At 46.7% G+C, this 17,763-nt stretch overlaps 1 protein-coding gene across 8 annotated transcripts in view; it reads left to right on the forward strand.

Annotated features, from left to right (window-relative positions):
- The window catches only part of ANKRD27 (ankyrin repeat domain 27), a 52,155-nt gene that overhangs the window by 30,788 nt on the left and 3,604 nt on the right, over nucleotides 1-17,763 (forward strand). For all 8 annotated transcript variants that reach the window (XM_059905839.1, XM_059905841.1, XM_059905838.1 and 5 more), the window contains 9 exons: nucleotides 661-858; nucleotides 2,508-2,567; nucleotides 2,658-2,777; nucleotides 3,844-3,888; nucleotides 5,874-5,996; nucleotides 14,013-14,210; nucleotides 14,897-15,016; nucleotides 16,207-16,368; nucleotides 17,413-17,524. In XM_059905839.1, coding sequence (XP_059761822.1) covers nucleotides 661-858; nucleotides 2,508-2,567; nucleotides 2,658-2,777; nucleotides 3,844-3,888; nucleotides 5,874-5,996; nucleotides 14,013-14,210; nucleotides 14,897-15,016; nucleotides 16,207-16,368; nucleotides 17,413-17,524 — 1,138 coding nt within the window. The remainder of the gene's footprint in view (nucleotides 1-660; nucleotides 859-2,507; nucleotides 2,568-2,657; nucleotides 2,778-3,843; nucleotides 3,889-5,873; nucleotides 5,997-14,012; nucleotides 14,211-14,896; nucleotides 15,017-16,206; nucleotides 16,369-17,412; nucleotides 17,525-17,763) is intronic.

Below are 17,763 nucleotides of genomic sequence, written 5' to 3' on the forward strand. Positions count from 1 at the left end.
TCCGGAGGAAATGAGGTGCAGGCTTCCAAGAGCATCTCCCTGTGGAGTCACTCAGGACAGCTTATTCCTCCAGCAACGAGTCGTTAACAACACGTGCAAAGTGTTTTCCACCCGGGAAGCTCATTAGGGACTCAATGCCCAAGATTTTGGTTGGAGGCCGGTCGTGTGAACACCCTTTTGCCTAGAACATTTCAACATTCCAGACTCCCAGAAGGACAGCAGGTGTTCAGCATAAACCACTGTTGGACAAACTAGGCCCAATGAGCCCCTCTCATCAGTCAGGGGACTGTGAGAACACTCCCCAAATCCAAGCTCCCAAGGAACATCGCAAGTCAAGGGGGCCAGCCTTGCAAGCAGGCCTTTCCAGTGATGGCGGTCTCAGGCCTGCTCTGGTGACTCCTTTCTGCACGTGATGTGTGACAATTTATTCAGCCATTTCTTATTGATTGACAGTTGGGTTCTTTAAAAAAAAAAAAACAGGAACGATGTGTCCTGATCAGGTGATCTGGAACCCTGGAGGTCTAATGTTCTGTTACTGTATGTTTGCTTGGCAGATGGCGCCTTGATCGAATTGGGACGTGGGCCGAGGCTGCGGGCTGCACAGATCTGCCCGAGGCCGGGCGTGTGAGTTCACGGTGGCCTTTCCCATTCTGTTTGCAGTGTGTGAAGGCTCTGGTCTACTATGACGTGCAGTCCTGCAGACTAGATATTGGTAACGAGAAAGGAGACACTCCCCTGCACATCGCTGCCCGCTGGGGTTACCAAAGCATCATAGAGACGTTGCTACAGAACGGAGCGTCCACAGAGATCCAGAACAGGCTGAAGGAAACGCCCCTCAAGTGTGCATTAAACTCAAAGGTAGCCTTTTTCATCTCGGAGCAGCAGTATGACTTTAAACAATATCAGCATCCGCAGCTTGGGTCTTGGCCGTGCTGTTCACACTGTGCATTAGTCCCCAAGGCTAGAACTTGGCCGCATCCTCTCTGCTGCGCTCGGGACCTGGTCGTTCATGGGTTTTACCTGTTCATCTTATTTTCCATCTTAGTAGGCATTTTTCTCAGTGTCATGCCAAGAGCTGCTCCCAGCAGAGTTTGCCCCGGCCTTTGAGTGCTGTTGGTTTCTGGGCAGGTGGAGTGAGAGGAAATGGGACGGTGGCTCCGGCCGGGAAGAGCGGGGACGGGGTGTTGGAAGCAGCAAGCATCAGCTCTGTTTTCCTGTTCCTTCACCCTCAGCGTCTAAAACTTTATTCTGATTTGGCCAACTTCGAACATCGTTGGGTGTAATTTCCTTCATAAATGATTCATTAATGAACTACTAGCACGTCCTGCTGGTAATTTCTGGAAGCACGTAGTTTGGGGCCACATGTCGTGCACTGCTTGCTCATGAGCAGGTGGGGAGCGATGGGAGCTTCCAGAGGCCAGGTCTTCCCAGCAGCAGCTCTGTTGAAGGGGTGTCCGCAGAGAAGCGTGTTTGGCCAACTAGCCAGAGGAAGCCTAGGGCCACGTGCGATGGCCATCCGAGGTCCTGAGGCCCAGAGCATCCCGGCTAGTGGCTCACATAGGTGATGCCGTTTTAATACAGGTCTCCAAGTGTCTCCCTTTGCACAGGCCCTACTTTCTGCCTCTTGATGTTTTATAATTTCCAGTCCTCTTCTAGGGAGTTCTTTTAGTTTGTTTATGTCTTCTTATAGGAGTAGCACAGTTTTTGTTTTTAAACCACTTTATTGAGGGATGATTGACATACAAAAAGCTGTACATATTTAGTGTATACAACTTGATGACCTTGGAGACAAGTCCACACGCATGAGACCAACACCACAATCTGTGCCATAAATACATCCATCACCTCCAGAAGTTTCCTCCCGCCCTCTTTATTTATAGATTATTATTATTATTTTGTGTGTGTGATAAGAACACAACATAAGACCTGTAGGAGTGTGGTTTTTGAAGGTTTAAATCCCTGCTCCTGACCCAGGGGCCTCAGCTGCCCATGCCCTCCCGGGGTCTCAGCTTTGTAGCAGCCAGAGCCACGGAACTGGGTGATACCACCCTTGGCCTGAGATGCCCATGAGGGGCTGAGGGCACCTCTGCACTGGAGCTTCTCCAAAGGCCCTTCCGAGGGAGCTCTGCAGACACAAGGAGCAGACGGCCTTCTGGGCTCAGCTCCGAGCTAGTCCCACTTAAGGCCTGTGGCTGCCAGTGGAACGGTCACACTTCAGGCCCGTGGACCACCAGCCCAGGCTGGATGAGGCAGCCTTTGAGGCCCCTCTGTGCCTGGGCTTCCCTTGTCCACTGAGCCATTCGTGGGGAGCACTGGCTCCTCCTGCTGAACTTAGCGTGGTCCTGAGTAGGTTCCCAGCCGCTCTGGGCCTTGGTGTCCCCCCTGTCTCTCTGAGGGCCTGGCTGGGCCACGTGGCTTTCCGAGGAGGTGGGTGCAGTGGGGCCATAGGGGCGATGAGACCTTGGCGACCCATCTCAGTACTTTTCGCGTCCCCTTTGGCCTCCTAGATTCTGTCCATGATGGAAGCCCACCATCCGTCCGTCGAGAGGGGGCAGAAGTCTTCAGAGGTAAGAGAACGGGGCTGCGCTTGCCGGCCCTACTTGAGACCAGCCTCTGTCTGGCCCTCACCCGCCCCTCACCGGGCTCCCTGGCTGCAGGTGCCTGCGCGGCCCCCTCAGTGCTCCGTGGATTCCATCAGCCAGGGCTCCTCCGCCTCCAGCTTCTCCTCCGCGTCGCTGAGCTCCAGGCAAGAGGAGCCCAGAAAGGACTACAGGGAGGTGAGGCCCCCGGACCGGAGGGCAGAGAGGGGCGGGGGGGCGGCCTGTGTTCTGGGGGCAGCTAGAGAGCCCCGGCCTGGCGAGGGCCACCCCGCCAGCCTGCTCGCCGCCTCTGGGGCAGCGTGTCTGCTGTGGTGAAGGTCAGTGCCCTCGAGGGGAGCCCGGCCAGCCTCACCCTGCTTGCCCTTCACGGACGGACGTGTGTGTGTGTGTGTGTGTGTGTGTGTGTGTGTGTGTGAGAGAGAGATGGGGGGCTATTCTAAGAAAAGTACAGGTAAAGTCACCTGTAGGTCCACTGCTTTAAGATCATTTTACGAAGTAAATTCTCTGCCCTTATCTCCCGCTCCGTCAGCGCCCCTGTTAACCTGATGTGTCTCGTTCCTGACTTCCTGCAGAGTTTACGTAGACGTGCACATGTTCTCACACATTGCGTTTTGTAAACGCTGACTCATAGCCTGTTTTGTTTGTTTGTGTGTTCTTTTCCGTCTAACCTACCTTAGACCTTGTCCATCGTCAGCCCACAGAGCAGACCGTGGCGTGGATGTGCCCATCCCCTGCGGATGGGGAGCCCTCACTGACTCCACCCCGGGCTCCTCCTCCCCTGTCACCTGCAGGCTGTGACCTGCTCTCGGAGGGTCCAGTAAGCCTAGCCCGATGCAGAACCACAGCAGAGAAAGCCAAGAGGCGTGCTCCAGAGCCTAACAGAGGCCTGGAGTCGTTCCTAGGGGGGTGCCTGCCCTCATGGTTCCTGTAGCTGGCAGATAGTGAGAGCTGAATAGATGCAGTTCTGAAGGGTTTCTGCCCTCTTAGGAAGCGCCTGTGCTCCCAGGTGGCTGTCGTCCCACCGTGCCACGTGAATGGCGGGTCATCTTACAGAACTTACACGGAAGGTGCACGCCGGCCCCTCCTGGTTGCCCTCTCTGAACAACTTTGGGGATGTGTTTGAAAGATACTGAATGAGATCAAGAGACAGGAAAGCTACTAGGTTTTCAGAAGGTTGTTTTTATTATTTCTAGTCTTATTGTATTATTATAATTTTCCTTACATTCTTTTTCCTTTTATTAAGGTAGAAAAACTTTTAAGAGCCATTGCTGATGGTGACCTAGAAATGGTGAGTTTTTAGAAGTGAATTTCAAGCAGCTTGCTCTCGGCTTAAGCAGCTGTGCTCATGTGTCTTGTCTCCAGGTGAGTCAGGAGCTGTCAGGGTTCTTTGTTCACGTTCACGCAGAAGGGGTGCATTTCATGAGTACTTGGTGATGGGATGTGACGTGCCCCCTGCAAGTAACGAGGCGGGTGGAATAAAGCTGCAGTGTGAGCCTATCCCTGCCCTTTAGACATTCATATTCCAGGAGGGCAGCGATCTTGGCAAGAGGACCAGCCTGTGTCCAGGGGCACAGAGTGCGGGCTCGGGGCCAGAGTCCACTAGCTGGGAGCAGGGTGAACAGACCGGGTGGGGAAGGGTGGAGGTGGCGAAGGGGAGGCCAGAGCCCAGAGGGCGTTGGTGTGGCCCTGCAGGAGTTGTGGGCGGTGTGAATCCCTGGCTGGGAGGCTGAGTCTCAGACTTGGGGCTCCAAGGACTCACAAGCAAGTGTCCGAACGAGATGGTGCTAAGGTGTCAGGGAACATCTATGATGAGATCACTGGAGACGCCCATGGGCAGTTCCCCTGGCTTGCCTTTGGCTTCCTGAAAGGAATTTGTTCTATCTTCCACTTTAAAAGGAGGGGTGAATTAGCGCTTACCAGATTAGGAGGCCTGAGTGGATCAGATTTACAAGAGCGCTTCACAGGGATGTGTGTTTCAAGAGTGCTTTTTGCCAGTGATGGAGCTTGAGGTGGTGGACAGAAGTTCCTGGCATCTGATCATCACAGCCTCCGGGGTATTAAGAATCGGAAGGTAGTTGGCAGTGTCTTAGCCTCTGCCCAGAGGCCACTGTGAATCCATCAGCCTGACACATGGTTACTCGGTGGGGAGGACACAGGCATCTGGATCTGGCTGTTGCTCCCCTTGAGAGACCAGCCCCAGGGCACCCACTGTTCTTGGGGGGAAGCAAAGGAAGAGTTCCTCAGGCTCCCTATGAGCCGCGGCGAGAGCCAGTGTGGAGAAGAGACTGTGACCATCCCTGTGTCATGATGCGTCTGCTCTGTGCCCGAGGGTGCCGCCCCTCGGCTCCCTTCCCCTGTCTTGTTCCTTCTAATCACCAAGAGGAACTGCCCTCGGTCCGGTCCGTCCCCGCCAGTCTGTTAGGTGAGGTCCCGGTTCAGGTGAGGCCTTTGGTGTTTCCACCCTGAGGAGCATCTGTTGTCAGAAACGTGGAAGGGACCTGGAGCGGGGGATGTTTGGGATTGCACGGGTCTTCCTGGGGCCCTTTGTCACTCCTTGCAGGCTTTTGCTGACTTCCTCAGTGCTCAGAACCAGGCCTAGAAACGAATTTATATTGTTTTCTTTTCTCACGTTTAATATCCTAGAAACTTGTGTTTACCGGAACATAAATTTGACCTCTTAGGGGTCTTTTCAGTGCTTTCACCTGCGGGCTAGGGCCTTAAAGTGGAAAGGACACTGGCGTGGCATCAGAGAGCCTGTGATGAGGTTCTGGCCACCACCTCCTCATCCTGTGGCCTTGAACCAGTGGCCCCCGGAGTGAGTCTCCTCCCCCGTAGGATGAGACGGACCGGTTGTTGAAAGCAGACAGTGAGATGACGTAAGAGGAGGTGCACACGAGATGCTCACGAGATGCTCCAGGACTAGGGCTCTAAAGCCGTCACCCTGAAGCAACACCGCTCTGCCCCTTTTTAAGATAGAAGAAAAGAGTCTAACGCAAGCTGCAGAAATGGGAGCTCAGTCTCTCTGTGTCACTACTGAAAGGACTGAGCAAGGCTTGAGCACAGGTGAACCCTGGAATCCTCAAGAGGATTCCATCATTTATAAGTTACTTTGGTGGTTGAGGAAATGTATCAATAGGTCCTGATTAGAGAAGTGTGTGTGTGTGTGTGTGTGTGTGTGTGTGTGTGTCTGTCTGTCTGTCTAAGATACCATAACTTGTAAAGAAGCTGAGGATGGGTTTTAAGTCCCTATTTCTCCTTACTGCCCGGCGCCAGGTGCGTTACCTGTTGGAGTGGACGGAGGAGGACCTGGATGAAGCGGAGGATGCTTTCAGGGTGGTGGATCTTGAATTTTGTCACCCCTTGTGCCAGTGCCCCAAATGTGCTCCAGCTCAAAAGGTTTGGCTTTTCTTCTGTTGGGGGATGGGGGTAGAGGGCAAATTCTTCTTTTTCCCCTTAGGAAAGTTGTCTGCTTCTCAGCCAGCTAACGGCCGAGTGGCTGGTTGTAGGTGTCCCCTGAGATACAGCTCAAGGTAGAGGAAAGTGGACACTCATGCAGGATCTGGCTCCGGCTGCCTGCTCTCTGAATGGGCAGATCAGGGAACAGGGTCACGAACGCGGGCTTAGTGTTTCAGTGGCTCTCAAGGCCCCTGAGTCACAAGGCAGGAGCTTATGAACAGACATGCCCAGGGGTCTCCGTCCATGTGGCTGTGGTCCCTTGGGAGGATGCAGGCAAGAGCCACTGCCCACTGCCTTTGCTCCCGTTGGTGCACCCTCTGCGGGAGGACCCTCCCTCCAAGCACAGAGGGAGTCCTGTGCCTTTTACCCTGTTTCCGCCAATAGTAATAGCTTGCAAAACACAGTACAATATCCCGACCAGGATATTACCACGGATACAATCCATGCGTCTTACTCATATTTCCCCGGTTTTATTTGTGCTTGTGTGTGTGTGTGCGCACATGCCTGCACGTGTGTTTATTTACGTGTTCTGTCTAGTTTTGTTTTTTTTTTAAATGGGGTATAGTTATTTTACAGTGTTGTGTTAGTTTCTACTGTACAGCAAGGTGAAGTAGAGTTCCCTGTGCTATACAGCAGGGTCTCATTAGTTATCTGTTTTATACATATTAGTGTATATATGTTAATCCCAATCTCCCAATTCATCCCACTCCCCCTTTCCCCCCTTGGTGTCCATACATTTGTTCTCTACATCTGTGTCTCTATTTCTGCCTTGCAAACCGGTTCATCTCTACCATTTTTTTAGATTCCACAAATATGCGTTAATATACGATATTTGCTTTTCTCTTTCTGACTTACTTCACTCTGTATGACAGTCTCTAGGTCCATCCATGTCTCTACAAATGACCCAATTTCATTCCTTTTCATGGCTGAGTAGTATTCCATTGTATATATGTACCACATCTTCTTTATCCATTCCTCTGTTGATGGACATTTAGGTTGTTTCCATGTCCTGGCTGTTGTACATAGTGCTGCAATGAACATTGGGGTGCATGTGTCTTTTTTTAATTAATTAATTAATTTATTTATTTTTGGCTGCATTGGGTCTTTGTTGCTGTGCGTGGGCTTTCTCTAGTTGCAGTGAGCAGGGGCTACTCTTCGTTGCCATACACAGGTTTCTCATTGTGGTGGCTTCTCTTGTCGCGGAGCATGGGCTCTAGGCGTGCAGGCTTCAGTAGTTGTGGCCCATGGGCTCAGTTGCTCCGTGGCATGTGGGATCTTCCTGGACCAGGGCTCAAACCCATGTCCCCTGAATTGGCAGGTGGATTCTTAACCACTGCGCCACCAGGGAAGCCTTGCATGTGTCTTTTTGAATTATGGTTTTCTCAGGGTATATGCCCAGTAGTGGGATTGCTGGGTCGTATGGTAATTCTCTATTTAGTTTTTTAAGGAACCTCCATACTGTTCTCCATAGTGGCTGTATCAATTTACATTCCCACCAACAGTCAAGAGGGTTCCATTTTCTCCATACCCTCTCCAGCATATATTGTTTGTAGATTTTCTGATGAGGCCCATTCTAAGTGGTGTGAGGTGATACCTCATTGTAGTTTTGATTTGCATTCCTTTAACAATTAGTGATGTTGAGCATCTTCTCATGTGCCTCTTGGCCATCTGTATGTCTTCTTTGGAGAAATGTCTATTTAGGTCTTCCACCCATTTTTTTTTTTTTAACTTATTTTTGGCTGCGTTGGGTCTTCGTTGCTGTGTGCAGACTTTCTCTAGTCGCGGCGAGTGGAAGCTACTCTTTCGTTGTGGTGCGCAGGCTTCTCATTGCAGTGACTTCTCTTGTTGTGGAACATGGGCTCTGGGCGCATGGGCTTCAGTAGTTGTGGCATGCAGGCTCAGTAGTGTGGTGCATGGGCTTAGTTGCTCCGCAGCATGTGGGATCTTCCTGGACCAGGGTTGGAACCCATGTGCCCTGCACTGGCAGGCGGATTCTTAACCACTGCGCCACCAGGGAAGTCCTTCCGCCCATTTTTTTTTTTAGAAATTCATGTTCTTTTATTTATTTATTTATGACTGTGTTCTTCGTTTCTGTGCGAGGGCTTTCTCTAGTTGCGGCAAGTGGGGACCACTCTTCATCGCGGTGCGCGGGCCTCTCACCATCACGGCCTCTCTTGTTGCGGAGCACAGGCTCCAGACGCGCAGGCTCAGTAATTGTGGCTTACGGGCCCAGTTGCTCCGTGGCATGTGGGATCTTCCCAGACCAGGGCTCGAACCCGTGTCCCCTGCACTTGCAGGCAGATTCTCAACCACTGCGCCACCAGGGAAGCCCCCGCCCATTTTTTGATTGGGTTGTTTGTTTTTTTGATATTGAGCTGCATGAGCTGTTTGTATATTTTGGAGATTAATCCTCTGTCCGTTGATTCATTTGCAAATATTTTCTCCCATTCTGAGGGTTGTCTTTTCATCTTGTTTATGGTTTCCTTTGCTGTGCAAAAGCTTTTAAGTTTCATTAGGTCCCATTCGTTTATTTTTGTTTGTATTTCCATTACTGTCCTGCGTTCTGTTTAGTTTTATCACATGTGTAGGTTTGTGTGTCCACCACCACATTCAAGGTACAGAACAGTTCTCTCCTTACAAGGAGAATAACTCATGTTGCCTTTTATAATCACACCCACCTCTCTCCCTGTCACCCCAACCCACCATCCCTGACCCCTGGCAACCACTAATCTGTTCTCCAGTTCTAATATTTTGTCATTTCAAAAATGTTATATAAAAGTCATCATACAGCATGGAACCTTTGGGGATTGGCTTTGTTCACTCAGCCTGATTTCCAGGTTGTTGTGTGTAATCAGCGGTTTATTCTGCATCGCTGAGCAAACTCTAAACACACCACTGGGCTAGAAGAATAGTTTTAATTTAATCACAGCATGAAGCAATTTACTTTTGTGTCTTTTTGAGAAATTACAAAAAGAGAAAAAGATAGTAGGCTTTAAAAGAGCAAGGAACATAAATTTATCCAATAAATTCAACAGATGCTGTAATGTGTAATTCAGTTTCTTGCTACAATTAATGAACTGTGAGGTGGGGGAGAGCAGAGTGGGTAAATGACCAGAAGGACAGCAGAGACACAGTAACTGCTTCCAGCCATACAGTCACTGATGGGCCTGAGGGCTGTGCTACTTCATTCACATCACATCCTTTGAAACAGCATCTGCCTTTTTAATCCCTTTGTTTTTCACAGCAGCCCACCTTGGGGAAGTCAGTTTTTGGACTGTATGTATCCAGCAGCATGCGGACAGAAGAAAAGTTGTACATCCCAATGTACACAATACCCTGTAGCTGAAAAAGCTACAAGTGAATGAAAAACTCAGTCATTTCAATATTCTTAGGTTAGAGACATCCATGGTGAAGCTTTTTTAATAAAGTAGTATTATCTTGCAGTACAAAGGATAACACCATTATATCTGTTTTGTAAAGTCAAATTAATTTTCTTAGCATGGGACATACACACTGAGTTAGACAGCTAGCACATGAATGAACACATGCTATGTATACAACGCCATTTACAACTGCTCAAAAAAAAAAATGAACTACTTAGGTATACACTAAACAAGACGTGGACAGGATCTGTATGCTGGAAATCACCAAATGATGAAAAAAGTCAAAGAATGCGTAAATACTTAGATATATCAGATCGTGAAGACTCAACCTAGTAAAGATGTTATTTCTCCCCAGATCTACAGTTTTAATGCAATTCCTATCACAATCCTAACAAAGTTTTTGTAGACAGTCTAGACAAGCTTATTTTAAAATTTATATGGAAAGACGCAGGCCCTAAAATATCTAAAACGATCCTGGCAAAGAAGAATAAATTAGGATCACTCTACCCAATATTAAGGCTAACTGTGTAGCTACAGTAATCAAGACAGTGTGGCCCTGGTGGAGGGACAGACACACAGATCCCTGGGACAGACAGAGAACCCAGAAATAGACCCACACATATATAGTCAACTGAGGTTGACTGACAGCAAGTTGGTGGGGGAAGGACGGCCTTTTCAACAAACAGTGCTGGAGCAAGTGGACATCTTCAGGCAAAAAAATGAACCTCAACATAAACTCACACCCTGTACAAAAATTAACTCAAAATGGATCACAGACTTAACCGTAAAATGTAAAATTATAAAACTTTTAGAAAAAAACAGGAAGAAATCTTTGGAATCCAGGGCTAAGCAAAGAGTTCTTAGACTTGACACCCAAAGCATGATCCATAAAGAGCAAATGGATAAGCTGGACTTCTAAATTACAAACTTGTCCTGTGGAAACCCATGCAAAGAAGCTATACAGGCAGATTACAGACTAAAAGAAAGTACCTGCAAAGCACATATCTGACAAAGGGCCAGAATCTAGAATATATAAAGAACTTTCAAAACTCGATAGTAAAGAAAGAAAACAAACCAATAAGAAGATGGGCAAAGGGAATGAACAGACATTTCATTGAAGAGCATTTAGATGTGGCAAATAAGCACATGAAAGGATGTTCAAGGTCATCACCCATCAGGGAAATGCAAATTATAGCCACAGTGAGATAACGCTATGCGCCTATCAGAATGGCTAAAATAAAAATTAGTGAAAAGTGAAACCACCAAATGCCAGTGAGGATGTGGGGTACTTGGTTCACTCATCCACTGCTGGTGGGAATATAAAAGCCACTCTGGAAAACAGTGTTTGTTGTCAGTTCCTTATAAAACTAACCATAGAATTACCATGTAATTAGCACATGATTCAGCAATTGCATTCCTGGGCATTTATCTTAGAGGAATGGAAACTTATGTTCTCTCAAAAACCTGTAAACAGATGTACACAGCAACTTTATTTGCGGTATCCCCAAACTGGAAACAACCCACGTGCCCTTCACTGGGTGAACTGCTAAACAAAGTACGGCAGGGGCATGCCACGGGGCGCTGTTCAGCGATAAAGAATAAACTGTTGATTACATGCAACACCTGGAATCAGGACATTTGGTAGTCTCCTGTTTGTGGCTTTGTGAATAAAGCAACTGTGAACATTTGTGTACAGTTCTTTGTGTAAATATATTTTTACTTGGGTAATTAACTAGGAGTATAATTGCTGGGTTATGCAGGAGGTATATGTTAACTTGAAATGACCAGTTTTCCACAGTGATTGTAGCATTTTTCATTCCCGCCAGCAGGGTGTGAGAATTCTAGTTGCCCCAAATCCCGGTAAGCACTTGGTATTTTGACTTTTTAACTTTAGCCATTCTGGTAAGTGTGCAGTGGTATTTCATCATGTTCTTCCCTTCTACTTCTTCATCTGCTTGTTTTTGATTTTTTTGAAGTATAATTTATATACAGTGAAATTCACCCTTTAAATTTAGCATAGCTTTTTAAAGAGATAACATTTTTAATCATCGAAAAGTGAACTAGATAACCCAAGTTTTTTTTTTTTTTTTTTTTTTAACAGAGATGCTACATTGCACTCCTTCTGGGTTACTTTTATTTATTTTTTATTTATTTATTTATTTATTTATGGCTGTGTTGGGTCTTCGTTTCTGTGCGAGGGCTTTCTCTAGTTGCGGCGAGCGGGGGCCACTCTTCATCGCGGTGCGCGGGCCTCTCACTGTCGCGGCCTCTCTTGTTGCGGAGCACAGGCTCCAGACGCGCAGGCTCAGTAGCTGTGGCTCATGGGCCTAGTTGCTCCGCGGCATGTGGGATCTTCCCAGACCAGGGCTCAAACCCGTGTCCCCTGCCTTGGCAGGCAGACTCTCAACCACTGCGCCACCAGGGAAGCCCCAATAACCCAAGTTTTAATCCTTGATCAATCACAGAAAACATTGACATTAATTCCACTATCAAATATATGATTCAACATCACAATTTAATGTCTGTTTTTAGTTCTATTGGTTTGTTTTGTTTGCCCTTTTAATTACTGATGGATTGTTCTTATATCCGCATGATTGGTTTTAAAACCATTGTGAATAAAAAGGAAGTTCCATGATAAAAATGAAGGTGAACTTCAGAGATAAGTAGCAAACAGTTTTCTGAGGTTTGACAAACGAATGTGTAACCACCAGCACAGTCAAAATATAGACTATCTCTATCAGCCAAAATATTCTTTCCTGCCCCTTTGAAGTTTGCCCCATCCCATGTTCCATCCCCTGACCATCACTGATCTGCTTTCTGACCCTTTGGTTTTGTGATTCCTGATTTTGATTTGCATTTCCCTGAAAACTAAAGATGTTATTTTATGTGCTCATTGACCGACCATTCAACTGTCTTCTTTTGTGAAGTCTTTTCAAATCTTTTGCCTATTTTTTTTTTAACATCTTTATTGGAGTATAATTGCTTTACAATGGTGTGTTAGTTTCTGCTTTATAACAAAGTGAATCAGTTATACATATACATATGTTCCCATATCTCTTCCCTCTTGCATCTCCCTCCCTCCCACCCTCCCTATCCCACCCCTCTAGGTGGTCACAAACCACGGAGCTGATCTCCTTGTGCTATGCGGCTGCTTCCCACTAGCTATCTGTTTTACGTTTGGTAGTGTATATATGTCCATGCCACTCTCTCACTTCGTCCCAGCTTACCCTTCCCCCTCCCCATATCCTCAAGTCCATTCTCTAGTAGGTCTGTGTCTTTAGTCCCGTCTTACCCCTAGGTTCTTCATGACCTTTTTTTTTTTTCCTTAGATTCCATATATATGTGTTAGCATACGGTATTTGTTTTTCTCTTTCTGACTTACTTCACTCAACATCATTAATCATTAGAGAAATGCAGATCAAAACTACAATGCGATATCATCTCACACCGGTCAGAATGGCCATCATCAAAAAATCTACAAACAATAAATGCTGGAGAGGGTGTGGAGAAAAGGGAACACTCTTGCACTGTTGGTGGGAATGTAAATTGATACAGCCACTATGGAGAACAGTATGGAGGTTCCTTAAAAAACTAAAAATAGAACTACCATACGACCCAGCAATCCCACTACTGGGCATATACCCTGAGAAAACCATAATTCAAAAAGAGTCATGTACCACAGTGTTCATTGCAGCTCTATTTACAATAGCCAGGACATGGAAACAACCTGTGTCCATCAACAGATGAATGGATAAAGAAGACATGGCACATATATACAATGGAATATTACTCAGCCATAAAAAGATACGAAATTGAGATATTTGTAGTGAGGTGAATGGACCTAGAGTCTGTCATACAGAGTGAAGTATTTTTTTTTTCTTTTGCCTGTTTTTTTTTTTTTAAGTTGGATTGTCTTGTTGAGTTGTAAGAGTTTGTTTTGTTTTGCTTTTAAATTCTGGTTGGTACAAGTCCTCTGTCAGATACACATATTTGCAAACATTTTTCTCCCCTTCTATGACTTGCCTTTTCATTTTCTTACTTGCCTCATGCAAAGAGCAAACATTAAACATTTTTATTGTCAGTTTATCAGACTTTTTTTATGGCTTTTGCTTTTTGTGTCTTATCTAAGAAATCTTTGCTTATCCCAATGTTGCAAAGATTTTCTTTTGTGTTTACTTCAAGAAGTTTAATAGCTGTAGCTTTTACATTTAGGTCTGTGATGCATTTTAATGTTTGTGTTTGGTGTGAGGTAAGGGTTGATGGGCAGTTTTCCCATATGTGGATGTCCAGTTGTTCCAGCACTATCTGTCAAACAGACTTTGCCTTCCCTGTTCAATTGCCATGGCATAAAACGGTATCATCGTAGGGGGCTTGCTTTCTTGAAAACGGAAGTTAATCCTTCGATGTATCATACCTTTCTAAAGTAGTAATTCACCTGTGGGCAACCCGATTCAGGACGCCGCTGTAATTCCAGATTTTACAGAGGGGCTGTGAGGGATGGATGGCTTTGGCTCCTTCAGCCGGCTTCCTTAATACTAACAACATTTCCATTTCCACATTCTGCACTTATTAGAAGCTGGCAAAGATTCCTGCCAGTGGGCTTGGTGTGAACGTGACCAACCAGGATGGCTCCTCCCCACTGCACGTTGCTGCCCTGCATGGTCGGGCGGACCTCATCCTCCTCCTTGTGAAGCACGGTGCCAGTGTCGGGGCCAGAGACGCAAAGCAGGCTGTCCCACTCCACCTGGCCTGCCAGAAGGGCCACTTCCAGGTATGGGTCCTGGCTCTTGGGCAGCGTGTATAGGGTTAGAACCTTACTTGGCAGGAGTGCTGCCGAGGGAAGGGTTTGCTTGCTGGCCCAGAGGACGGGCCCATTTCCTTCCTCCCAGTGCCGAGATTCTGAGATACACACGGTAGGACCACTCAGCAACAGAACACAGAACCCTGGGGCTTCTGGGGGTGGAGCCAACCCCCCTCCCACTGGCATTCACGTCTGGCAGCACAGAGGCTGTCATTCTGATTCTCACCCCAGCCGGGAGCTGTCTCTCTGACTCTTGGGTGTTGGTCATCTGTGCCAAACAGTTCAATATCTATTTATTTTTTCATTTTTCCTTATTAGTTCCACTGTAAGGTTTTTAAAGCTAGGAATCATATTTCAGGTAATGCCTAGCATTAGTTTTCTAACATGTGAAACTGGAGTAATAATTACAGCTCTCCACAGAGGAGACGGAATGATTAAATGAAAAACACGCATGCCAGGTACACCACCTCCACACACACAAGACCCTCAGCAAATGTTAATCCCTCCCCCTTCACTGGTCTGCTTTCTTCTGAGGGTCAGACATGGATCTAAGAGTCTTCTAGATAAGCTTACAGAAAAGTTAAAGGAATAGCAAGTTAGAGGATCTCTCCCTGCAAATTTTAATTAAAGTTGAACACTTTTCTTCTCTGGCCTAGGTGGTGAAATGTCTACTAGATTCTAATGCAAAACCCAATAAAAAGGATATAAGTGGAAACACACCCCTCCTTTATGCCTGTTCCAGAGGTCACCACGAAGTTGCGGCACTGTTGCTGCAGGTAAGGACCCCCTCACCCCCAGCCCAGGAGCTGCTGACACAGCTTGGTGATGGGCATACCGCCACGCGGTGAGCCTCTGGCAGTGCACCGGGGAGGGGCAGGAGAGGGAGGCCGCTTGGCTTTTGCTTTAAGCTGGCCCTGGGGTGGGGAGCTTTGCAATAACGGAGTCTCAGCGTCCGAGCTGCATCAGGGATGCAGAGTTAAGGACTGAGACGCCGTTTTGCTGAGGGTTTGGATCTTGCCTCATTTAACCAGGTCAGTTGAATTGTTACCCGCAGTGTGAGCTGAATGTCCTTTTATGTCACTGCTCCTTTTTTCCTCTCTTGATAAAGGGTATATGCGTTGACTGTAGAAGGAAGAATTTTTAGAAGTAGGGAAAAACCCGACTTTTCCATAACCCTGTTTCTGAAAGGCAACTAACTTTGGTGACTTTTTAAAAATGTACATAGTTTAGATCAGTATTGTTTTCTATATTGCTTGTTTTAACTTAACATAGAAAACTGTTTATTTTATTTATTTTATTTTTATAATTAATTTATTTTTATTATTTATTTATTTATTTTTGGCTGCGTTGGGTCTTTGTTGCTGCACGCGGGCTTTCTCTAGTTGCAGCGAGTGGGGGCTACTCTTCATTGCGGTGTGCGGGTTTCTCATTACGGTGGCTTCTCGTTGCGGAGCACTGGCTCTAGGCGAGCGGGCTTCAGTAGTTGTGTCACGTGGGCTCAGTAGTTATGGCTCGTGGGCTGTAGAGCACAGGCTCAGTAGTTGTGGCACACGGGCTTAGTTGCTCCGCGGCATGTGGGATCTTCCTGGACCAGGGCTCGAACCCGTGTCCCCTGCATTGAACAGGCGGATTCTTAACCACTGGACCACCAGGGAAGTCCGAAAACTGTTTATTAAAACCTCAGTTTTTAGTGGTTGCATAATTATGGATGTACCATGGTCTTTTTTTTTTTAAACTGTTTCTGCTCAATACATTTAGGTGACTTTTATTTTTTTCCTGTTATAATGATAAATGCTGCCATGAATATCTTTGTACATAAATCTTTTCTCCTCAGTATTACTCTTACTCCTAACATCTTAAAAAAATTTCCGACATACAGAAAAGTTGAAAGAACGTTATAGGGCACACCCATATAGGTACCACATCGATGCAACATTCCTTCTGATTGTGCCGTTTCTCTTTCTAGCATGGCGCCTCCATTAATGCTTCTAACAATAAGGGCAACACAGCACTGCACGAGGCTGTGATAGAAAAGCACGTCTTCGTGGTGGAGCTGCTTCTGCTTCATGGAGCATCAGTTCAGGTCTTGAACAAGAGGCAGTGCACAGCTATAGACTGTGCTGAACAGGTAGGTGGGAGCGCTTCATTGCTGAGGGCGTCCCAGGCTCCCTTACAGCTCACGGGGATCCCGTGTTTAAACCAGATCTGAAAGAGCAGTAGCCAGACCTCTGACTTGCCATGCCAGGCTGAGTAGGTGTGCTGGAAGTCTGTGAGTGTGGCTGCATCCCTGGTCCTTGGTCACCTGATCAGAGGCGGCCTGCTGGGGTAGTCTTCAAAGGCCTGGGTAGAGGTGCCCCCTACCCACCACAGGCCTCGGCGCCTCTGGCACACAGTCCAGCAGTTAGGTACTCATGGGGAAGGAGCAGGTTGACACAGCATCCTGGTCTCACCCTCCCTGCACTGGGAATACGCCTGTGGTCCTAGCAGCACGAGGGAGGGAGTGTGTGCAGTTAGTGAACAAACCTTGAGTTCTGTAAGGAGAAGTGTGATGCGCGGTTTACCACCCTCCCAGTGCGTGGACGTGCGCCATGGAGAAATGGTGAGGAAATAGGAGGAGACTAAAGGAGGGACCTCTTTACTGTTCCTCTTTTCATGTTGAATCTTTATCTAGTTTCCTACTCAGGTAGACGACTACTAGGCTGTTAAATGACACCACTGACATATTAAAGTCACCATAAATCCAACCTACTTATAGGCTTAGTATATTAATTTCTAATTTTCAATTGTGTTTCTTAACAGAATTGAAAAATTTTATACTTTCAATTTAGCACTTTCTCAAATGATGAATATCTTTTATTGAGCACTTACTATGTGCTGGGCGCTTGATAACCTCATGATAATTCTACAATAATAGATCATATTCTTGTCAACCCAGTTGCACGGAGCAGTGAAACACGGGCCCAGAGTACCACCTAGTAGAGGGCAGAGCCATCCTCCAAATGCAGTGCTGTTCTCCACCACTAGGCTTTATGGCCTCAAAGTTTTGTCTGTAGCTGCTTCTTAGCTTTTCTGCCCAGCCATGCCAACACTGACATTTAGATCAAAAACAGGCAATAACCTGCTAAGAAAGCATAAAAAACATTACTGTTACCTTTTCCCTTTCACACTGTAGAATTCAAAAATAATGGAGTTGCTTCAGGTAGTACCAAGCTGCGTGGCCACGTTAGATGATGTTGGAGAAACAGACCACGACGAGTATGTTACTGTCAAGATCAGGAAAAAATGTAAGAACTCACATCCTTTCTGTAATTCTCAACTTGGGTTTATTTGGAAGTTCATGAGTGGTTGGTTGCTGGTTTTCACTTAATTGTAAATGTAAAACATAATCATGACTGGGGGTGGGATACAGGCACCAAAGAAATGTATGCTATATCCTGTTTCATCCATCCTGTAACATACATTTCATCCAGAAATGTATGTAATATCCTTTTTCCTCCATTGTTTGGATACTGGCTTTCTGCTT

Source organism: Balaenoptera ricei, chromosome 19 (genome assembly GCF_028023285.1).
Source record: "Balaenoptera ricei isolate mBalRic1 chromosome 19, mBalRic1.hap2, whole genome shotgun sequence".
In the NCBI taxonomy this organism is placed as follows: domain Eukaryota; kingdom Metazoa; phylum Chordata; class Mammalia; order Artiodactyla; family Balaenopteridae; genus Balaenoptera; species Balaenoptera ricei.